The sequence below is a fragment of the Salvelinus fontinalis genome, chromosome 9 (assembly GCF_029448725.1).
Source record: "Salvelinus fontinalis isolate EN_2023a chromosome 9, ASM2944872v1, whole genome shotgun sequence".
Taxonomy (NCBI): domain Eukaryota; kingdom Metazoa; phylum Chordata; class Actinopteri; order Salmoniformes; family Salmonidae; genus Salvelinus; species Salvelinus fontinalis.
In genome coordinates, this window is record NC_074673.1 from 11,714,597 (window position 1) to 11,740,165 (window position 25,569).

A 25,569-nucleotide genomic window follows, 5' to 3' on the forward strand; every position below is an offset into this window, starting at 1 on the left:
GACATTGGTGCCCGGTATGGACCAAGTTTGATCTTTAATCTCAACAGGGGGAAAAAATACATTGCGTTATGAAGCCATTTCATGGAGGAAAAAAATATTTACAAGTTTATCAAGAGGGGTCAAACCTTTACATAGATTGACAGCACATAAGTAAACAAAAAATGGAACCAGCTTTAAGGATTTTAAGCACTTCTTACCAAAAAACAAGTTGTTCTGATATCCAAACTATTCAGATAGGCTAAATATATTTATAATATTTATAATATTTATATTTACAGAATACCTTAAATATACAACGTCCACCATGTATTCTATAAACAAATATCATAAGTTATTTAGGCACATTTTTGGGGGGGGTTTGGTTGGGGGGTTCAGTTTCAATGCCATCCTTTTGCTCTTTGCACTATATTGTACTTACACTAAAGAAATGTGGTCAGTATTGCATCATTGCCAACACGTATGTCACGCAAAGAGGCTGCGCTGCTATTAATCTCAGAACTCTGGGTCAGAGGTGAGGTCACAATGTACACAGCCATTCTACAGCAGGACCAGGGGGGACAACACTCAACTCGCATCTTCCAGAGACAGACAAAACGCCCAGTCCCAAATCTATCCCTCACAGGGTGGGGTCAATTCCATTTCAATTTGGTGATTCAGGAAGTAAACTGAAAAATTCACATTACTTACTCTATGAGAACATTTTTAATTTCACAGTTTACTTTCTGAATTGACTGAATTGATATGGAATTAACCACAAACCTGATCTTCACTTGTCCCTAGCCTAAGTCCCTTGTTGAGCAACTATAGCAGGCTTGGTGGAGTGTCCACCTTATTGCTTACACCAATACTGTACTGTCTTGTCAACTAAGAGCTTCAGGACGGGGCTGAGGGGTTCCATTTGGGACTGAGCCAAAGAAGGACTGGGTGGGGAAGACAAAAGGAGATAGTATGTACAGTATACATTGTGCACACCTTTTTAATAGTTTTTACAGCAAAACGGGAAAAGGACAACATGAAGGGGTGCAAAGAATATACAGTAAAATATAAGAGTAAAAATATGCAGATGACGATTCCCACGACTAAACGCACGCAAAAGAGGGATTGGTTGGCCAGCCAGTAGGGCGGAGTACCAGAAACACCACGCTATAAGTCTGACTCGGGCATGTCCGGCATGTCGGCCATCAAGTAACCAATACCATAGCGGCCGTTGGGGGTGGAATCGGGAACCCCTCCGTTCTGCTTGCGGTAGATGCTGTTGCCGGGCATGGGCGAGGGTGACTTGGCATGGATGAGGCTGGCGTCATCCTCCTCCTCGGGCCTGGCTATCTCCTGGATGATGCAGCCCTTCTTGTATGAGATGGTGGAGACGACGCCGGCGTTCTCGTCGATGATGTTGAAGTAGCGGAGGAAGAACACCACGGGCACGGGCATGATGGCCATTACCACCAGGGAGATGCAGACCGCCAGGCCCCACGGAGGGTAGCTCAGGGATTTCTCACTGGCCTGGAGGGGGAGACCGAGGGAGGTTAGAGTTTACTACTACTACTACTACTGTTGACTATTGTAGCTCATAGACCTCTCACTGGCCTGGAGGGGAGGAAGGTTTATCAAGGTTCTGACTAGACGGAGTACAACTACGACCGGAATGTTACAACCGGTCACCAAGGATACCAGACAGGTAAACACATTGACACTGATACTGACACTAAAACCACGGGACAGCAAGTTGAGCTCGTGATAATAGTGTGAAGTCCTCTTGTCTTGTCAGTAAGTCTAAGGGCTCTATTCAATCCGTATCGTGTTAAGTTCAGCCTACAGCGTGATTGAAATTTAAAGGCACTGTTTCCGCATATGTCGGCTCAATAGGAAATTGCCTTTATATTTCTGTCGTGCTTCAGCCCATAGTCCTCTCCTCCATCTGTGCTGATCTTGATAATCCAACAGTGGAGTATTTATGACGCTAACATGGCAAAGCGCATATCGAGTGTTCCTATTGGTGAAGCTAACATGTCAATGTACATATTGAGTGTTCCTATTGGTGAAGCTAACATGGCAAAGTGCATATCGAGTGTTCCTATTGGTGAAGATAACATGGCAAAGTGCATATCGAGTGTTCCTATTGGTGAAGCTAACATGTCAATGTACATATTGAGTGTTCCTATTGGTGAAGCTAACATGTCAATGTACATATTGAGTGTTCCTATTGGTGAAGCTAACATGTCAATGTACATATTGAGTGTTCCTATTGGTGAAGATAACATGGCAAAGCGCATATCGAGTGTTCCTATTGGTGAAGCTAACATGGAAAAGCGCATATCGAGTGTTCCTATTGGTGAAGCTAACATGGCAAAGCGCATATCGAGTGTTCCTATTGGTGAAGATAACATGGCAAAGCGCATATCGAGTGTTCCTATTGGTGAAGATAACATGGCAAAGTGCATATCGAGTGTTCCTATTGGTGAAGATAACATGGCAAAGTGCATATCGAGTGTTCCTATTGGTGAAGCTAACATGGCAAAGCGCATATCGAGTGACTGCTCCAGGTATATTACAATCAGTGTGGATAAAGGAGACAAGAAGATATATGCCAGGTAGGAGTGGAGAAAAATCTTGCACATTCCATCGACTGAAACAATAATCCATTAAACTGAACTACCGTGTTTTGGCCTTATCCAGTTGCACCAAAGAGAGACCAGTCGAGAGGCGACTCACCAGGTCCTTGATCCAGGCGCTGTAGCTGGGTGGGGTTATTCCCAGCTGGATCACACTGGAGCCCAGCAGCAGGATGAGCAGCAGGGGGGTCACGTACTTCCACATGTAGTAGTAGAACCGGAACGGAGTGAAGCCCAGCATGTCCTTCAGATCCTCAAAGAACCTGGGGAGGAGGAGAGACGGAGACGGGATACCACCACAGGAGGTGAAAAAACATAATAGTACTCAGTTTAGACTGTGTTGACTTTGGCAATTATGTTCAACAGGTGATAGGAGATAAAAGTACAGTTTAGTGGTATTATTTCACAATTACTTTTCATGTTCAACTCATTCTGAATACTGAGTCAAATACTGTTTTTTCCATTGTATTTGGATGGACAGCTTTGGATTTTGAATTAAAGTGGAAAAAAATACAGATTACTGCCATTCTGTATATGATTTGATATGTACTGTACATACTTGTCAGTCCCATAGACCCAAGCAACAGCCACATTCTCCAGGATGACCACTATGAGCAGAGGCAGTGTGGCAGAGTAGTCATCGAACATAGCCACCCAGTAGTTCCCAGAGCGCTGGACGAACAGCAGGCCAATGAAGAAGGCCAGCAGACAGACGCCCACTGTTACAGGAGGGAGACAACATAAACGTTATTGAAACGGTGCAAGGGGGAGAAATGCCATCCTTGTTAACAGAATTCATGCACAATATTTGTCAACATGTTGCTGCACTAAGTGTATCAATTAAAAAACATTCTCTTTGGTGCCAGACATCTGCTCTGCATTAGAGGTAGTATTATGACATCATTATTAAGCCAGAAGCATTAGAGCAAAGAGACATAACACATACACCTGGGTAATACTATTGACCTGTTACTATGACAAACACACATCAAGAGTTCAGCTGAGGATACATTTTGGGAAAGGTCTACATCCACAAACTGACACATAGACTCTTTCCCTTTTGTTTTTCCTCAATTCTTTGAATCTTTTCTCCTCTGAAGAAAAAGGTCAGAGAGGGACCTTGGACCTTCTCAAATAAGATTGAGAAGGAGACGAGGAGATACGAGGAATCACCCAAAGTTGAAATGAGAAATAATTACCCATCTATTCCTTCATCCCCTCTCTCTGACTGACCTGTGAGGAACTCCTTGCGGACTTTGAAGGTGTCCACCAGGGGTGTGATGATGCCTTCGATGGTTCCGAACATGCTGCCCAGGCCCAGGTTAACCAGCATCAGGAAGAACATGACGGACCAGAAAGGAGACGCAGGGAAGTGGGTCATGGCCTCTGTAAAGGCGATGAAGGCCAGGCCTGTACCCTGCACTGCCTGAGAAGGACGAGGAGCAGGAGGATGGGGAGCAGGAGGAGGAAGATGAGATTTACGTCAGTAATATCCACTTCTAGTAAGACTTTTGTCCCCAAGGAGTCACATGATTGTTAACTTGAGCCATGTTGTAGCTCTACAGGGCCTCTGTGTCTGACGCTGTGCTTTCCTGTTAAGTCAATACCGTATCAATTATTCACACTGAGTTGGAACACACAAGTAACAGCAAGGGAACAGAAATGCACTAAAGTAGCAGTCTACCAAACGGTGTTGAATGGAAGGGGAAGCAACTTAAACCAAGCGGTTTCCTGGAAGTCTCAAAGTATGTAGACAAGATCTAGAGATAGGTCTAACACAGTCTATAGGAAACCGCATTCAGTAACACTTTACTGTTATGACAAAGAATGTTCATTGGATAGCTAGCTAATCCTGGTTTGAGACGTGACAGTGTAAAGTCAGTTGTCGTGATGACACCATGTGTGACACCAGTTTTCATGACTGTTTGTGTTTTCTTCAACTAGAATGCTACCTAAGTGATTATGATCATAAAAGATACAAAAGTAAATGATATCAACGTTATACAGTCTATGAGCCCCGTTACCCATTGTCTTACGTCGTATGTTGCGACGGCCGTCTGCACTGACCAACACAGAATGATGTACTGTAGCTGTCGGAAGACAATGGCCCCTCACCTTGTTGAGCTCTTCCTCGATGCTGCAGGAGCCCAGGCCCAGATCCTTTTCCGTCACCCCTCTAATGATCTCAGTCATCTGTTGGTAGTCCTCAGCGCTCACAGTGGCGCTGAAGTTGATGTGGTGGGGGATCAGATCACGGCTGATCTCGTTCCCCAGCAAACCCACTATCTTCTTAGTGTTGCTGAGAGATAGAACATGAAATAAGACCAGATCAAAATGGATACTCTATCATAGACTTTACTAATGTATTCTAGGCCTCATTGCTACTATCTTAAAGACCGGGAATGGGTAACTTTGATGGGGTGGGGGCCACAATAAATCTGAAATTATCATGAGAGGCCGCAGTGGCTCGCGGGTCTGCATACCCACATCCATACCCACACATGTAGTCAGAGCTGACCCTTTGTGTCCCCTCTCTTGACAGCAGAGACCCATTTTTGCAATTGTATAACTCACTTCAAGCAATTCTACTCATTTTGCCATGTGGTGGAGAGAAATGTTTGCTGTTTTTAATATGATATCTGAGTGAGAGTGACGAACAAAATCAATGGGGGCCCCCTGTCGGTAATTCGGCCACGATTACTACAAGTTTAGATAGCTGGCTAGACTAACTTACAAATCTAAAACATTTTATCTTACATGGGCTAATTGAGTGACTGTCAGTGACTAACATAACAAGAGATAAATTGCTCATGCACAACCACATTTTGAAATTGCACCTTGTATATTGTACTATTCTAACTCTCAACAGCAAGTTGAGACCACAACTGGGTTCCTAAATTGATCCGCTGGTCTACAAATGGGGAGCCGCCCTCCCAAACTTCATGTCAGCATCAAAAAGGCAGATTACCTTTGAGGCACAATGTTTTCCCTTCCCCCCTTTTCTGTAAATTGTGTTCACATATTCAGTATAATAAATACATTTGAATTGATTAATTGACGACAGCTTAATTGCGTATCCATACTTACAGCGCAACACACTTGCCGTTCATAATGTTGGCCTTGAAGCCGAGCACGGCAAACACCACCAGGGTGGCCAGCACAGAGGTGAAGAAGTTGATGAAGGAGACCAGCACTGCGTCAAAGTGGCAGTTGTTGTCCCGCTTGTTGTAGCTGGAGAAGGCTATGACGCCTCCGAAGCCCAGGCCCAGGGCGAAGAAGACCTGTGTGGCCGCCTCACGCCACACCTTGGCCTCCAGCATGATCTCCAACTGGAAGGAAATAAAGAATGGACATTTTAGGTGAGGTGCTGACAAAAGAAAGATCAACTAGAGTTGCGGACTCATCTCTCCTTGCTGTGGATTCATTTGACCAATATTTGGCTTTTTAGGACAACTCTACGTTATTTATTGTAGGAATCTGTGCTCTCCTAGTAATGGACAAACCATTGTTTGGACCAGTGGAGCAGAGCAGTGGACATGTGAATCATGGTTGAGAGTGTCAAATTTGTCAAAACTGGCAGATTAAACAAGGACACAACACACTGAGAGCATATCCATCATGCCACTGCCCTCAAATATCCTACAGCATCGTAGTGTGGTGATAGGCTTAACACAGTTACAAGGCACACACTATACAGCACACAATGAACCCTGCTTTTGATGTCTCCTGCCCTGCACACAGTAGACGCAGCGAAGGCCTTTGAAGTAGGAAGATGTCAGCTGTGTGAGAAGCAGCAGACACATGAGACTGTTGTGAAATGAATGGAACACACCGTCGTGGATGTTACATAAAGCAGGGAGCGCCGAGCGACTCCTGTTACCATGGTGAGAAGTCTGCCACCACAGCAGAGCCCAAATTAAATTATTCCTTTTGCCTGAGTTGCCATTGGTCCACGGCGGCTGAGTAGCCAACCTATAACAGACTACTGTATTTAAAAATATATATTTCTGACACATTTTCATTTAACATGGCCTTCCTCTTTAGTAAAATGAACAATGTTGTCGGCCACTGCTGTTGAATAGCTGAACTCCGGTAAAAATCTATTTTTACATTTATGGCACATTTTCAGTCAATATATTTTCCTTCCTGTTTCAGTAAAGTTAACAATGTAACATTGATCCACAACTGGATCAAACGAGTGTACATAGATTTTTCTATTGTGTTATTGACTGTACGTTTGTTTATCCCATGTGTAACTCTGTGTTGTTGTTTTTGTCGCACTGCTTTGCTTTATCTTGGCCAGGTCGCAGTTGTAAATGAGAACTTGTTCTCAACTGGCCTACCTGGTTAAATAAAGGTGAGATAAAAAAAATATTTTAAGTGCATTGGATCAAAGAAGTGCATAGGCTAACTCTCTGAAGAAGTCTGGGTCCTGACTTTGCCTGCGGTGTAGTGCAGCATGTTGGCTGTATGCAGTAGCATTTGGGTGTGAACAAGGCACCATTACATTGGGTGAAACTATAAAGCAGCATTATTGTACCTTAGGGGTTAGGGTACTGTACCTTGGGGGTAAACATGTGTCGGATGCCGTCCACAGAGCCTTTCAAGAGCAGAGCCCGAACCAGGAAACAGATCAGCACCACGTAAGGGAACAACGAACTGAAGTACATCACCTGTAAAACAACCACAACAGAAGAACAAACTTCTTGCAACTCGTACATTACAAAGTGAATGGCTGAATTGAGACTTTACTTATTGACAAATCTGTCTCAGACCCTGTCTCTCTGGGGTTAATAACTATATAAACCTAAAGATAATGAGAGAGTCACTGATCTGATTACTTCTGGGCTTTATCTAAAGGGATCTCTGAGGCTGCCTCTTCTGGGCTTTATCTAAAGGGAACTCAAAGGCTGCCTCTTCTGGGCTTTATCTAAAGGGAACTCAAAGGCTGCCTCTTCTGGGCTTTATCTAAAGGGATCTCAGAGGCTGCCTCTTCTGGGCTTTATCTAAAGGGATCTCAGAGGCTGCCTCTTCTGGGCAAGGCTGGCCCTTAAATGTACACAGAGAGCTAACATCAATGACATGGATGTCAAACTCTCCTTGCTCAAAGTAGAGGAGTGATTGACTGCATCACTACTTGTCTTTGTGAGAGGTATTTACATGTTGGAAGTACTGAGATGTCTGTTTAAACTACTAGCACACAGCTCAGACACCCATGCTTACCCCACAAGACATGACACCAGAGGTCTCTTCACAATCCCCAAGTCCAGAACAGACTATGGGAGGCGCTTAGTACTACATAGAGCCATGACTACATGGAACTCTATTCCACATCAAGTAACTCATGCAAGCAGTCAAATTTGATTAAAACATTTTTAAAAACTATAAAACTACACCTTATGGAACAACGCGGACTGTGGAGACACACACACACACACACACACGCATACTCACACACACTCTACACACACGTACATTTTAATATTGTTGTATGGTAGTATTGTACATTTTAATATTGTTGTATGGTAGTATTGTACATTTTAATATTGTTGTATGGTAGTATTGTACATTTTAATATTGTTGTATGGTAGTATTGTACATTTTAATATTGTTGTATGGTGGTATTGTACATTTTAATATTGTTGTATGGTGGTATTGTACATGTTGTGCTGTGGACATGTAGTGGTGTGATATGTTTTATTTAGTTTATTCTGTGATGTGTCTTAATGTGTCTGGACCCCAGGAAGAGTAGCTGCTGCCTTGGCAACAGCTAATGGGGATCCATAATAAATACAAATCTCTGAAGCTACCTCTTCTGGGCTTTATCTAAAGGGATCTCTGAGGCTGCCTCTGTTGTCCCCTCCTGACCTGTGGGGGTGGCAGTAATCCACAGAGAAATACACAGCCCTGCGGACCACTATACAGTGAGTGGAAGAATACAGAAGAAGAAGCAAGTGATTGAAGTGAGTCACGCAATAGGAGGTCCTATCCCAGGGGAGGTCTACTCTACTGAACTGCTATGGGGCGAAGGATGCTGACTGGCCTCTGGGCGAGGCCCTAGAGCTTTTGTACCACTGTCCCACTAAGCTGACAGAGGGAGGGGCCTTGTTGCTTGGTGATATACTGTATTATCTGGTAGGATACTAAGGGAGTGGTGGATTGAAGAGCGGGGTGGGTAGGTTGAGTCACCCCACAGGCTCTGAGGTGTAGTTTAAGATTTTAAATGGTTTGGAGTTCAGTCATGAGCAGGGTTGGGTTCAGGGGTGGGCCTCTGCCTGCCAGCCTCTAAAGGGGAAACCAGGTCAACTGAAGGGACAGATGGAGCTTAATCCTGCGCTGGTCAAACAGTTGTGAATGCCTAAACTTAGACTAGATGTTCAAATCACACCACCTGAATGCCTAAGCTTAGACTAGGTTTTAAAACCACACTACCTGAATGCCTAAGCTTAGACTAGGTGTTAAAATTACACCACCTGATGCTGTAACTGTTTAAGCTCCATTTCCCTTCGGGCCATGGGATAGGTTCAGCACACATCACTGCATTCTGTATCAGAAAGTAGGCTGGCCCTCTTTGAAGTCTACTAGATCGATGCATTGCAGATGTTTTTGTTTATAAAGCCCTACTGCATACACTTCCACCATACCTTACTTTATTGTTTAACCTGCAGATGTACAAGCTACCAGACCTGATCTCAGGGATTGTTAACTCTTCTGGGCCCTTTGAGCCCTTGGATATGCCTTACGGTTTTTTTGCACTTTACATGTGAATTGATCTCCAATGCACTTTGAAATGGGAGGAATTGGTGCCTGTAGGGAACTTCAGACGGTTGTTAGGGGACCTTTTTACTGAATAATGTGTTTGTTTGTCATGATTGTGTTTCGCTTTTTGTGTATTGTTGTGTTTAATCATGTGTATTTTAATGTGGATGTGTAGTTAATGTGTGTATTTTATTTAGATGTGTATTGTTTTGCTCAACAGGGCTCATCTGGAAAAGAGACATTGGTCTCAGCATTGACTCCCTGTCAAAATGAAGGTTAAATATAGTTTTGTTTGATCAGTCATGGAAATGAAAGCGCTGAAAACATGTTGACTAGCTGGAGAACAAGCTATAGGATGAAAAATACAGGAGTTTTGGCGCAGGAACAGCCGACTAGTGCTAGCTAACGCTACCTGGCAAAAATAAATGTTTTTACAAATCGATACTTGGGAGTGAAAGTATCGATATAATATCCTCCAAATTAATATTTGCAATATGCAACTGAATGGATATTCTTTCCTCCATCACTATCTATCATTACGGCAACTCCAACTTGTCATAACGGTGTGTTTACTTTGATGCGTTCTTTTGTAGCTCCACATCATTTTATTTCAACAATGTGAGCAAAAAGTAGATTTTGAGTGGAAAATGAATAAGCCATTTAGTACAATCCCTCTTCACCACACAATCAGCAAAATGTTATTTATTTTCTCCCTCAGTTTCTTTTTTTTGAGTACACTCCTAACAATCATGCGAAAGAGAGCATAAAACCATGGCAACCGGTCTGCTCCCCTCTCTCCCTCTGTCTTTCTTGCACCCTCATACCCACACACAGAAAGCTCAAACAAAATGTAGATCCCAGTGGGGATACTCCTAGGAATAGGCTTTTGTAAACGAGGGGTGAGAGGGACATTAATATTCTTTTGTGTGGCAAAGCTTCAAAGGTTCTCCTGCTCTGGTCCCTTCACTAGGAGTGGAAAAGAAAGCTCATAGTCATTTCCACTCTCTCTCCAACTTAAAAGGCCATCGAGACTGTTGTGGGGTCCAAAGAGGGCCTCACACTTGTTCATTGTTAGAGGCAGTCCGGGATCTTAAAGGAGAATTTTCTTTTTTACAAACAAATCTCTATTTTTGACGTCAATGGCATGTTAAAGAAGGGTCCAGACACCTTTTTTGTGATTTCACATGTTTTTAAGAAACTTACCCCAAACAGCAAATCACTTCCTCATCCTCGTTGTGTAGTATCAGGGCTCCATAAAAACATGAACAAAGGCTCCACAAACACCCAAATACATTGTTTAAGAAACTGAAAAGATCTCAGCATTGTGATGCAAGTCTTTAGATGTTCTACACATTAAATTGTGTCATTCCAAACTTTATCCGCAATGTTATATTCCCTTTTGCGCAACTCATATATAGAAAAGGTGTATGGACTATTCTATAACATGACATTTTCATAAAAAATTGAGATGTAGTTTTTTTTTTTTTAAGTTACTTCTCCTTTAAGCACACCAAATTTGTAACATATTGTACAATTTGTAAATCTATATTAAATTGCAGGATGTAACATATTATACAAAATAGATGAGGTAGTACACAATTGGATGACGTAGTACACAAAAAACAAGGACCTGTTTTGGCTGGTGAGCACCGCTTTCAAAACTACTGGCTAAAGAGGGCACAAAACGTATTCCCCCTCAGGAGACTGAAAAGATTTGGCATGGGTACTCAGATCCTCAAAAGGTTCTACAGCTGCACCATCGAGAGCATCCTGACTGCTTGCATCACTGCCTCCGACCGCAAGGCACTATAGAGGGTAGTGCAAACGGCCCAGCACATCACTTGGGGCAAGCTTCCTGCCATCCAGGACCTCTATACCAGGTGGTGTCAGAGGAAGGCCCTAAAAATTGTCAAAGACCCCAGCCACCCTAGTCATAGACTGTTCTCTCTGCTACCGCACGGCAAGCAGTACCGGAGCATCAAGTCTAAGTTCAAGAGGCTTCTAAACAGCTTCTACCCCCAAGCCATAAGACTCCTGAACATCTAATCAAATGGCTACCCAGACTATTTGCATTTCTGATGTTGTTATCATCTATGCATAGTCACTTTAATAACTCTACCTACATGTACATATTACCTCAACTAACCGGTGCCCCTGCACATTGACTCTATACCGGTACCCCCCCTGTATCTAGTTTCACTATTGTTATTTTACTGCTGCTCTTTAATTACTTGTTACTTTTATTTCTTATTCTTATCTTTTTTAAACTGCATTGATGGTTAGGGGCTCGTAAGTAAGCATTTCACTGTAAGCCATTTGATTAGATGTTCAGGAGTCTTATGGCTTGGGGGTAGAATCTGTTTAGAAGCCTCTTGGACTTAGACTTGATGCTCCGGTACTGCTTGCCGTGCGGTAGCAGAGAGAACAGTCTATGACTAGGGTGGCTGGGGTCTTTGACCTATTGTATTCGGCACATGCAACTAATAAAATTAGATTGGATTTGAAAGGATACAAATGTTCTGGAGCAACCACTGCACGGTAGCCATTTTATATGTAATCTTATACATTCAGAACAGATGTAAAATTGGTATTTTACAGTATATGTACATTAGTAGGTTGCTGCTGGTAAACATTCCTTGGAGCGATATGAAATAGGTCTAATCTACATTTGCCCAAAACCCTACAGATCATAGTCAAATCAGCCAACAACATTTGTATGGTAACAGCAGTCACCCCAAACTGTGTAGCAATCTAAAGAGAATGACAATGTTCATGATACAGTGCCTTCAGGAAGTATTCACACCACTTGACTTTTTCAATATTTTGTTGTATTACAAAGTGCGATTCAAATGGATTTAATTGTCTTTTTTTTGTCAACTATCTACACAAAATACTGTTAAAGTGGAAGAAAAGTTCTAACATTTGTAAAAAATAAATGAAAAGTAAAACACTATCTTGAGTCAGTACAGGGTTTGAATGTACATGTTAGAATCACCTTTGGCAGCGATTACAGCTGTGAATATTTCTGGGTAAGTCTCTAATCCCTAAGAGTCTATTGACGCACCCGTAACATAATAAAACATAATTTTAAAAATCCTTCGGAACCTAACAGAGATCATTGCGGTGGGGTGCTGTGCAATTCTTGAGGCTGGTAACTCTAATGAATTTATCCTCTGCAGCAGAGGTATCTCTGGGTCTTGCTTTCCTATGACGGTCCTCATGAGAGCTAGTTTCAGCATAGCACTTGATGGTTTTTGCGACTGCACTTGAAGAAACTTTCAAAGTTCTTGAAATGTTCCGTATTGACTGACCTTCATGTCTTAAAGTAATGATGGACTGTCATTTCTCTTTGCTTATTTGACCTGTTATTACCTTAATATGGACTTGGTCTTTACCAAAAAGGGCTTTCTTCTGTATACCACCCCTACCTTGTCACAACACAACTGATTGGCTCAAACGCATTAAGAAGGAAAGAAATTCCACAAATGAACTTTTAACAAGACACCTGTTAATTGAAATGCATTCCAGGTGACTACCTCATGAAGCTGGTTGAGAGAATGTCAAGAGTGTGCAAAGCTGTCATCAAGGCAAAGTGGGCTATTTGAATCTCTAATATAAAATATATTTTGATTTGTTTAACACTTTTTTGGTTACTACATGATTCTGTATGTGTTATTTCATATTGTTGATGTCTTCACTATTATTCTACAATGTTGAAAATAGTAAAAATAAAGAAAAACCCTTGAATGAGTAGGTGTTCTAAAACCTTTGACTGGTAGTGTATATCCTATATGCAAAACGTAGCTCAAGAGAAAGTGCAAGTGTCCGCTCTCATCATTCACTGCTTCAAGTTCAGTTGCCATATGTGCGAGATCAGGTGCGTGTGTGGGCTCAATTAAATAGAGTAGGCTATATCATATGCATGGACGAAGAAGCACGGGCAGTTATCTTTTCAAGGAAATGTACTTCCTAAATATGATGAGGCTATATCTTACTACACTGCCTACAAATAAATATTGATCACCCATATTTATCTCAGCATGAAAATCATCCCACTCCAAAAAGCTAGGCTATAAAACGTAGCTCAAGAGAAAGTGCAAGTCTCTTCAAACTACGTCTAGCCTGTTGGCTGATATAGCCCAGTAATACAGATAGCCTAATATAATAATCCATATGACAATCTCTGTTAATTTAACCTATTTTGGAGGATTTTGATATTGCCTATAGGGCGCAAAATTGCTGGGACTATGGCTGGCAAGTGAGCTGCGTCACATTCGCCTAAAATAACATTGCAGGACTGCAGTTGGGTTCTGAACCAGTTCTTGCGGCAGCGGGTGGCAGTCGGACAGAAAGCCAGCGGGTGTGTATGAAAAGCTGCGCGTGGGAGTGGGATGAATATATCAGTCCCTCACAGACCTCTACTTTGCACACCTGGATTGTATAATATTTGCACATAATAATTTTTTTAAATCTTCAAGCTCTGTCAAGATGGTTGTTGATCATTGCTAAACAGCCATTTCCTTAACAATGTAATTATGACAACTGACATTACTGAGGCCAAACGGCTGTGTCTTTCAACAAGAAGTATGGCTCACAGGTCAATGGCTAAACGACCAGTCCAGGTCTCTATCAGGTATACAGTAACTATCTAACAAGTTATCTTTGACGGCTCACAGTTCAATGGCTAACTGACTAGGCCACGTATCAAAAGCCTGTCCATTAGGGTGTAAGGGGCGGTACCTCACTTGTGATCCCCCCCCCCCCCCCAAAAAAAAAGATAATGCAAGGATTATGTTTAAAATGTCCATAAAAGTATGGTTAGGTTTGTGTAAATTTTACTGTTTCAAAAATGTTTTGTTCAATACTAGCTGTTCAGCAGTGCTGAGCGATTAGTGCTTTTTGAGGGTTCGGTTTCAGTTTGATTATTAAAGAAGAATCACGGTTTCCGATTTTGGTTTCGATTAACATTTTTAGACATTAAATGCACTATGCATTATGTGGGTTGAATGCTGTAACGACACTGAATAAAACAATTAATAAAGGTCCAATGATGGTAGTCACTGCCCATTGATGCTTATCACTTATTAACCATCATTTATTCACATTATTTTACTTTAATAAAATGTTTTATTAATAACTTTATTATTTAATTCCAAGTCATCATCTCATCTCTATAAAGCTGCTGCCTATACTGTCTGACAAAAACACTATTTTAGTAGTTCTTCAAAGTAAATAAGGCATACTTTTATGACTGCTGAAACCAACTATCAATTACTTAGATCATTTCTTTTCAGGCCCGCGAAGCAACTGCTTTCTATCCCTCTCAATAGCGCCATCCCTCTTCTCTCAGTCTCCATGTCTGCTCTGCATATACCGGATAAGTTTAAGTGGGTGCGCAATGGATTATGGTCATTACCACACTTTCTACGCTAAACTATGTAGAATATTGGACTGTTGGAAACTACAACTCCCTACTACATTGCACAGTTCAGGGTTGATCTGATGTATCTCTAGAGAAACTGCACATGGAGCTCACAGAAGAAAACAAATAAATAAATGGAATTCAAGTAATTGAGCCGATGTCGTTCAATTAGATGTTTAAACCCCCCAAAATAAGCACTACTGTTCAGTTACCTACTGTTCTGACATCAACAGCTCTGGGCGTTCAGCCTGCCGCCCAGCGCTTTGGTTGCTTTGCCAGCTATTACATTGCTTGCTATTAGGGGAGACTGCAGCAATGAGATTGCAGGATTCCAGCACATGATTTTCACAGCACAAAGGAAATGGACCTCTCTGGGGTGTTGAAATGAAGGTCCAGGTTTTCTGGGTCTGCTCTATCAGGTGCTAAAGAGCAAATTGCAATTAACTTGTAAATAAAATGAATCATGACAGTCATTGGAAGCCTGGGACCTGAACCAGACATCCACATCCATCAACAGTTCGAAGGACAGAGGGTTACACTAGCTAGAACCTTCTCGCAGTCATGGTAGGCCAAAAAAAAACATGTCTCTTTGCCCAATTTTGACACTTGCTACCAGCAAGCTAGCATACCGGTAATTAACTTGCTAGCTCGCATGCCAATCAAGTCTAACTAAAGTTACTGGCGAGCTCATGACGCTTGTGACGTTATGCTAGTTAGCTATCCCAGTTAGATCATTTGTTTTCACTTGCTGCATCTGTGCTTGTTGTGTTTTCCTGTGCTTGTGTCATCAATGCACTCGGGAGCTGGCTGCGTGATGCTTGTTCTAAAAAATATAATTTTTGGTAATCCAAAGAGTGGCAGCAGTGGTGATTCTGTTTTTACATGCAAAAGTGAAATAGGTATATTTATGATGTTGTTCAAATGCACAGATAACTTTATATATCTCCCCAACCCCCTGCCTCCCTGGGTATTAAGCTAATCGGCGGCCGCCACTGCTTGGTATACAGTAACTATCTAGCAAGCTATTCTTCTTTCACTTGCTCTCTCTGTCTTACTTGCAGACTTAGGTCAATTTCCCATCTTCTCTCTCTCTCTCGCTCTCTCGCTCGCTCTCACTCACTCACTCACTCACTCACTCACTCACTCACTCACTCACTCACCTTCCCAGAGGACTGGATGCCCTTGATCATGGCGAGGCAGACCATGGACCAGGCGGCCAGCAGACAGATGGTCATCCTCCAGTTGAGGCCTCCGCTCTCAGAGATGGAGTCAGAGATGTTCAGAGCCTCGCGGTACCAGTAGTAGGTGGTGGCCGAGCTCTTCTCACACTCAGGCACTACGTCTGGAGGGAGGAGGGACAACATGTTACTGATGAAACAGGTGCAGAACACCTGGAGTTGAGTTTCTGTGGTCACCTCACTCATTAGAACACACTTTATAATGGATTACTGTGAATGTACAGTATGGCTAATGGCTTACTGTATTGCTGTCACTGGGTGGTATAAGCACCATGGCTTTATTACACACTTTATATGAATTTGTATGTTAGTTGTTAAGAGACACTCATTAGGGTAGTTATTGCCTTGTGTGTCGTGAAGGTGTGAGCATGTGGTGGTTGATGAAGGTGTGTGTGTCCTACACGTAGTGGTTTTGTTCTTGACCAGGGGACACTCGTGCCATGGCAGAGGCTGCTGGAAGGACTGGGAGAAGTAGAAGAGACTCCACCCTATAATCACGTTGTAGTAGAGGGCCACAAAGAAACACACCTGCAGTACAGAAACAGGTTAGTGTTTAAAACACACAATCTAAATCATCAGTACCTTATAAACGCACATCACTCACTCAAATCAATCAAACGTTATCGATATGGTGCTTATTATAAATGCTTTTGTCTTAATGAGTTTTCTAGCAACCCTAACAGAGCAAGCGAAGGCAACACACTAGTTCAACAAAATCAGTTTAACATGGTACCACCTGCCAAACGACTACAGTTAAACCATCCTCAAACAGCACGTGCTATCATGGTTGGCAGTGTTATCATGGTTGGCAGTGTTATCATGGTTGGCAGTGTTATCATGGTTGGCAGTGTTATCATGGTTGCCAGTGTTATCATAGTTGGCAGTGTTATCATGGTTGGCAGTGTTATCATGGTTGGCAGTGTTATCATGGTTGGCAATGTTATCATAGTTGGCAGTGTTATCATAGTTGGCAGTGTTATCATGGTTGGCAGTTTTATCATAGTTGGCAGTGTTATCATGGTTGGCAATGTTATCATAGTCGGCAGTGTTATCATGGTTGGCAATGTTATCATAGTTGGCAGTGTTATCATAGTTGGCAGTGTTATCATGGTTGGCAATGTTATCATAGTCGGCAGTGTTATCATAGTCGGCAGTGTTATCATAGTCGGCTGTGTTATCATGGTTGGCAGTGTTATCATGGTTGGCAGTGTTATCATGGTTGGCAGTGTTATCATGGTTGGCAGTGTTATCATGGTTGGCAATGTTATCATGGTTGGCAGTGTTATCATGGTTGGCAATGTTATCATAGTTGGCAGTGTTATCATAGTTGGCAGTGTTATCATGGTTAGCAATGTTATCATAGTTGGCAGTGTTATCATGGTTGATGGTGTTATCATGGTTGACATATTGCCAGTTAGTTCACAGAAAGGTGTTGGTGACACGTGACCTATTCAGTACCCAGAATTCCTTCTGCTCTAACCTGGCTAATCAAATTATCTCCACTGCGTTGCGGCCATTAAGAAACAGAGACCGGAACACAATGACTCATGGAAGTGGTTTATATTGGCTGAGATGACATGGAGAAGACTTGTCTTGTCATTTTTCAATTCATTACCATAGAAGGATGCTAAGGGTAGATGGGTTTAAATAAAATGTGTGTGTTCGCTTGTGAAGCAGAAAGAAACAGTCCTGTGTGCTTCCCCTTTATTCTAAGGAAATGTGTATGGTGACCATGTAAAGGACGTCATGCTGCTTGCTTAGCGAGTACTGCTTCCTCCTGAGTCGACTAGAACCCAGGACCTCTGCTTTGCTAGCACACAACCTCCCGAAGCATCTTACCAGTCGGCACCACGTGAAAAGCTAGCTATTCTCTGGCGCAAATGGGGACAGGCTGAGGAGTAAGTTTCACACATGCCCATGTGCTACACCCACAGTCTTAGTAGCGGTGAAGCTAACTTCACTCACCACACAGCTGGCAAAACCGATGCCCCCCAGGCGAGGACTGATGTAGTTCCACACCCCGATGCTGCCCCTGCGGATCCGCTGCCCCACTGACAGCTCCAGGAAGAACAGGGGGATGCCAATCACAATCAGCAGAATGAGGTAGGGAACCAGGTACGCCCCTGTGGAGAAGAACCAACACACACAGGGTCAGAAATATGTCACACACAAACATACACAAACATGAGCATGTTGCGAACACATACTCCGTATGCACGCAGCCACACACACACACACACACACACACATGCAGCTACACACACAAACAAACACACACACCATGTAGTGACTTCCCACCACACCAGTTTTGCCTCTGTGTGTCCTGCCATCAAGTCACTTCCCTCATCATAGTGTGTTGTGCCACATAAGTATTTTGATCTGGAAAGATAATCAGGTTTTAGATTACCCAAACTGATCTGGAAAGATACGCAGGTCTCAGATTACCCAAACTGATCTGGAAAGATACGCAGGTCTCAGATTACCCAAACTGATCTGGAAAGATACGCAGGTCTCAGATTACCCAAACTGATCTGGAAAGATACTCAGGTCTCAGATTACCCAAACTGATCTGGAAAGATACTCAGGTCTCAGATTACCCAAACTGATCTGGAAAGATACTCAGGTCTCAGATTACCCAAACTGACCTGGAAAGATACTCAGGTCTCAGATTACCCAAACGGATCTGGAAAGATACGCAGGTCTCAGATTACCCAAATTGATCTGGAAAGATACTAAGGTCTTACATGACCCAAATTGATCTGAAAAGATACTCAGGTCTCAGATTACCCAAATTGATCTGGAAAGATACTAAGGTCTTACATGACCCAAATTGATCTGAAAAGATACTCAGGTCTCAGATTACCCAAACTGATCTGGAAAGATACTCAGGTCTCAGATTACCCAAACGGATCTGGAAAGATACGCAGGTCTCAGATTACCCAAACTGATCTGGAAAGATACTCAGGTCTTAGATGACGCAAATTGATCTGTGGCTACTAGAATCATAATGATGACATTCTTTACAGTTGAAGTCGGAAGTTTAGATACACTTAGGTTGGAGTCATTAAAACTCGTTTTTCAACCACCCCACAAATTTCTTGTTAAGAAACTATCGTTTTGGCAAGTCGGATAGGACATCTACTTTGTGCATTACACAAGTAATTATTCCAACAATTGTTTACAGACAGATTATTTCACTTATAATTCACTGTATCACAATTCCAGTGGGTCAGAAGGTTACATACACTAAGTTGACTGTGCTTTTAAACAGCTTGGAAAATTCCAGAAAATGATGTCATGGCTTTAGAAGCTTCTGATAGGCGAATTGACATCATTTGAGTCAATTGGAGGTGTACCTGTGGATGCATTTCAAGGCCTACCTTCAAACTCAGTGCCTCTTTGCTTGACATCATGGGAAAATCAAAAGAAATCAGCCAAGACCTCAGAAAAAAATTGTGGACCCCCACAAGTCTGGTTCATCCATGGGAGCAATTTCCAAAAGCCTGAAGGTACCACATTCATCTGTACAAACAACGCAGGTTCAAACAACGCATCTGTACAAACAACGCAAGTATAAACAACATGGAACCACGCAGCCGTCATTGCTCAGGAAAGAGACGTGTTCTGTCTCCTAGAGATGAACGTACTTTGGTGCGAAAAGTGCAAATCAATCCCAGAACAACTGCAAAGGACCTTGTGATGATGCTGGAGGAAACAGGTACAAAAGTATCTATATCCACAGTAAAACGAGTCCTATACGAGCCGCTCAGCAAGGATGAAGCCACTGCTCCAAAACCGCCATAAAAAAGCCAGACTACGGTTTGCAACTGCAAATGGGGACAAAGATCGTACTTTTTGGAGAAATGTCCTCTGGTCTGATGAAACAAAAATAGAACTGTTTGGCCATAATGACCATCGTTATGTTTGGAGTAAAAAGGGGGAGGCTTGCAAGCCCAAGAACACCATCCCAACCGTGAAGCACGGGGGTGGCAGCATCATGTTGTGGGGGTGCTTTGCTGCAGGAGGGACTGGTGCACTTCACAAAATAGATGGCATGAGGAAGGAAAATGATGTAGATATATTGAAGCAACATCTCAAGACATCAGTCAGGAAGTTAAAGCTTGGTCACAAATGGGTCTTCCAAATGGACAATGATCCCAAGCATACTTCCAAAGTTGTGGCAAAATGGCTTAAGGGCAACAAAGTCAAGGTATTGGAGTGGCCATCACAAAGCCCTGACCTCAATCCTATTGAAAATTTGTGGGCAGAACTGAAAAAGCATGTGCAAGCAAGGAGGCCTATAAACCTGACTCAGTTACACCAGCTCTGTCAGGAAGAATGGGCCAAAATTCACCCAAATTATTGTGGGAAGTTTGTGGAAGGCTACCTGAAACCTTTGTCCCAAGTTAAACAATTTAAAGGCAATGCTAACAAATACTAATTGAGTGTATGTAAACTTCTGACCCACTGGGAATGTGATGAAATAAATAAAAGCTGAAATAAATCATTATTACTATTATTCTGACCTTTCACATTCTTAAAATAGAGTGGTGATCCTAACAGACCTAAACAGGGAATATTTACTAGGATTAAATGTCAGGAATTGTAAAAAAAACTGAGTTTAATTGTATTTGGCTAATGTGTATGTAAACTTCCGACTTCAACTGTATATCCTTTACAGACACCTTCAGGGAGAATGACTAAGACAGCCCATAATAGCACAGGTCCGTAAAATAAGATCTGTCTGTGTCTGTTACGATACTTTCAGGGAATCAGAACATCCTCAGAAGAAAAGAGACTGCAACTGGTAGACACATGAGAGAGATTACAAAAACCTTTGTTTACAGGACATGGTGGTTGCGTTTTTACTGCTAGAGCCAAGTAACTGAAAGAGATTAATCAAATCTATAGCCAGTACATTATTTACATAAAAACTTCAAAGCCTTTAACTGTTTTGCTTTTCACAAATATTCTGATATTCTGGCAACTCTAAAGTCACTGATGGTGAATGAGAAATAAGGATATCACATCTTTCAATAAGCTACAGTTTCAAAACAATGTTTGCTTTTGACTGGCTTGCCTTTTGGGCAAACAGAAAAAAAGTATTGCAATCACTTTCTTCCGGGGGGAGGGTAGATGATAGATATAGAGACCTGACATTTTAATATACACTGAACAACAATATAAACGCAACATGCATCCATTTCTAATATTTTACTGAGTTACAGTTCATAAGGAAATCAGTCAGCTGAAATACATTCATTAGGCCCTAATCTATGGATTTCACATGACTGGGTATACAGATATGCATCTGTTGGTCACAGATACCTTAAAAAAAGGAAAACCAGTCAGTATCTGGTCTGACCACCATTTGTCTCATGCAGCACGACCCATCTCCTTTTGCATAGAGTTCATCAGGCTGTTGATTGTGGCCTGTGGAATGTTCTCCCACTCTTCTTCAATGGCTGTGTGAAGTTGCTGGATATTGGCAGGAACTGGAACACGCTGTCGTAGACGTCGATCCAGAGCATCCCAAACATGCTCAATGGGTGACATGTCTGATGAGTATTCAGGCCATGGATGAACTGGAACATTTTCTGCTTCCAGGAATTGTGTACAGATCCTTGTGACATGGGGCTGTGTATTATCATGCTGAAACGTGGTGATGGCAGCGGATGAATGGCATGATAATGGGCATGGTATCACTATGCATTCAAATTGACATTGATAAAAAAATGCAATTGTGTTCGTTGTCCATAGCTTATGCCTGCCCATAACATTAACCCACCACCACCATCGGGCACTCTGTTCAAAACCTTGACATCAGCAAACCGCTCATCCACACAACGCCATACATGTTCAACATGTATGGTAGACATTCCTGCAGTCAGCATGCCAATTGCACGCTCCCTCAAAACTTGAGACATCTGTGGCATTGTGTTGTGTGACAAAACTGCACATTTTAGAGTGGCCTTTTATTGTCCAAAGCACAAGGTGCACCTGTGTAATGATCATGCTGTTTAATCAGCTTCTTTATATAACACACCTGTCAGTTGGATGGATTATCTTGGCAAAGCATAAATTCTTACCAACAGGGATGTAAACAAATGTGTGCCCAAAATGTTACCTGGTACTCCCTGTATATAGCTCCACATTGATCTGGTACTGGTATTGCCTGTATATAGCTCCACATTAATCTGGTACTGGTACTCCCTGTATATAGCTCCACATTGATCTGGTACTGGTACTCCCTGTATATAGCTCCACATTGATCTGGTACTGGTACTCCCTGTATATAGCTCCACATTGATCTGGTACTGGTACTCCCTGTATATAGCTCCACATTGATCTGGTACTGGTACTCCCTGTATATAGCTTCATTATTGTGTATTTGATTTTATTCCCTATCTTGTGTTACTATTTTAAACTCTGCCTCATTGGGAAGGGCTCGTAAGAAAGTGGTTCGCGATAAAGTCTTCACCAGTTGTGGGATAAATAAAATACATTATTTTTATCGTTCTGATATGTTTTGATTTATTTATTTTATTTTTCTGGATTATGTGTGTATTTATTGATTTATTTCTAGGTATTACTGCCCTGGTGGAGCTAGAAACACAAGCACCTCGCTGCACCTGGTATAACATCTGCAAATCTGTGTACACAACCCATAAACTTCAGATTTGATTTGTCATTGGTTGTTGCTGTGTGGTTAAAATAAGGGTTATTTAGGGGGGTTCGCTAGTATCGTGTGCTGTTATTGTTGCTTGTTGCAGCATGGTTATCATTGTGTTTTTTGGTGGTTGTTACTAGGTTATTGAAAGAGGAGAGACGGAGATTGACTCAGACAGTCATGTGACCACTGTGATGTTGATCTTGAGAGCTCTGATCACCAAGGTCACAGTCTGGTTTTGACAGACGTGCACCACAACACAACAGGAGGTTCACACACTTAACATCCATACACACACACACACACACACACACACACACACACACACACACACACACATACGCATACACACATACACACATACACACACACACACACACACACACACACACACACACACACACACGCACACACACACACACACACACACACACACACACACACACACACACACACGCAAATACACACACACACACACACACACACACACACACACACACACACACACACACACACACACACACACACACACACACACACACACACACACACACACACACACACACACACACACACACACACAATGGGACAGGCTAACCTTCCCAAATCCTAACCATAATAGCAGGTGACTTCTATACCTTAACCAATAAGCACAACAGCCACTCACCCCCTCCATTCTTCTGACACAGGTAGGGGAATCTCCAGACATTGCCCAGGCCTACAGAGAAGCCCACCTGGGCTAGGATGTATTGCAGCTTGCTGTTCCAGGCTGGTCTCGCTGCATCATCCTCTGCGTCCGAGCCTCCATCCTCCACGTCCATGTCTCCATTAAGGTCCTTTCCTTCCCCATCACCTCCGCCGCCACCCACAATCAGTGAGCTCTTCTTGAAGGTATCATCACACGTGTCCTCATTGGATAGCAGGTCCCTGACAGACTCTGTGACATCGTCGTCAAGCTCTCTCTTGACGGCCTTGCTGTTTTTGGGCATTTGATAAAGCAGACCAGGGCGTGGGGCAGAATGTCTTTGGGCTGGTAGCGGGAGGCAGTTCCGTTCTGGTAGTTCTGAGGGCTTAAAGGTGGACTGTCGGATAAAGACTCTGTCTTGGAGGTGTGTGATGGAGTTGTTTACTTTTTCATTATCACCAAAAGCTTGGGGCAGGAAATAAAAATAAATGATTTAGGGTATTCATATTGTATTCATATTCAAAATTCAATATTCATTATTTCAGGGCAAACAGAGTGGGGTTGTCATAATTATTAGATGTTGACACAGGACCCGTTTTATGAAAATTAGGCTACAATATTGAACTTTTCTTCATTATCAGCGAATGCCAAAAGGAAAGCAAACAAAATCCTAGGGTATAATATCCATAATTCCAGTAAAGGCAGAACGAGAGTGAGTATTGGTGATATCACCACTCTCTGATGCACATAGAAACAATGATGGTTTCTGTATTTACTGAGAGAAAGGGAGGGACGGAGGGAGGAAGTAAGGGGGGTGTCTGTCTGTGTGTAAAAAAATAAACGTTTCCGTTCTCTATTTCAATGAAACCACAAAAAGGCCACGTTTTTATTCTGTATGCTCTATGATCACACTTGTGATATATCGGATAAACGATATAATGATTCAATAGTATTCTTTGTATTTCTGTTTTTAATTAAAAAAAATGTTTTTCAAATCGTACTTTTTGTCACAAGGAAATCATATGACAAATGTGACCAAACTCTATTGATGCCATTGTCTATTGATTGGTTACTTTGACGCATGACCAAAACATGGAAAGGACTTCGCTATCTATGGAGACGATTAGGTATCCGCGCGCCTAAATAATTGACGCAGAGCACGAGGTAATTTGCATACGAACCCAAACACTCGTTGTAATCGCAGCTCAGCGTGAGAGCAGAGAAAATTTACAAACGAAAAAAATGATAAAAACGACCCAGAATATAGCCTTAAATATTTTAGTATGATGGGTGTAATGTGATTACAATTCGGCCATAGTTTTCCACATTGTGCGTAAAATAAGACCACAATGAAACAACGTTACCATGGTGCAGATTGTAGCAGCCTATTGCCTTTCACCGACCAGTGGTTTAAGTGATTAATAGATTTCCTTCGGCCACTTCCAGATTAGCCTCGTTTGAAAAACATGGGCGTAATTTCATCAGCAAATAAACGTAAATGATAGGCCTAATACTCTGAAAATGTTAAATTCCTTTTAGGGTGCAGCTGGAATAGTCTGTAGCTATAGCACACAGAAAGATAAAACCTACCGGTATTTATGTTGTCTTTATAATAACATTTGACTACTGTATTAATGTGCATGTGCATTTCCATGTATTATGAATAGGAAATAGTTCCATGTTCTTATTGAATACGCCACTGTATGGCACATTCCACTATAAAGGCTAAATTAAGCTATTAATAAATATGCTATACATGTGTGAGGAAAAAAAGCATGATTAAATGCATAAATGCCGAAAAAGCAATGGACCAACCTGGCGCCATGTGAGCTATTGTGTATTCAAGAGACAATTTGTTCTAGGAAAGAACATCAATGAATCCCCGCCCAACCCATCTCTCCTCTCCGTGCCATCCATGTGGGGTATTTCATCATACACTCCCTGGCCACATCCTGCGCACTGCCACCCTATTCAGACCAACACATCTATTCCTTTTAAATGAAATGTACCTTTAGTCGTCTTCAGTAAGATGGGGATGTTGGTCCTTTTCGGAATGATGCGTATCAAGGAATGAAATTGTGACAGAAGCACATACACGGGGCAGACATCATCACTTATAGGCTACTGCGTATATGGTGCTGTATCGCCGCTGTGGTGTTGTATGAAACAGACACAAGTGCTTC

The 25,569-nt window shown here is 42.2% G+C and overlaps 1 protein-coding gene across 2 annotated transcripts; it reads right to left on the reverse strand.

The window, feature by feature from the left end:
* LOC129862070 (sodium-dependent neutral amino acid transporter B(0)AT2-like) lies at positions 1-25,569 on the reverse strand. Of its 2 annotated transcripts, none has more exons than XM_055933414.1 (12): positions 25,396-25,569; positions 23,369-23,851; positions 17,997-18,154; positions 16,376-16,559; positions 15,954-16,135; positions 7,175-7,285; positions 5,700-5,941; positions 4,728-4,911; positions 3,846-4,038; positions 3,172-3,331; positions 2,713-2,875; positions 1-1,503 (listed from the first exon to the last, which is right to left on the reverse strand). In XM_055933414.1, exons 2-12 carry the CDS (start codon positions 23,688-23,690, stop codon positions 1,144-1,146), a joined length of 2,259 nt encoding a protein of 752 aa, XP_055789389.1. In that variant the 5' UTR covers positions 23,691-23,851; positions 25,396-25,569; the 3' UTR covers positions 1-1,143. The 2 variants fall into 2 exon arrangements, with proteins under 2 accessions (XP_055789389.1, XP_055789390.1); XM_055933415.1 differs by having other exon boundaries at positions 16,433-16,559; positions 25,396-25,568.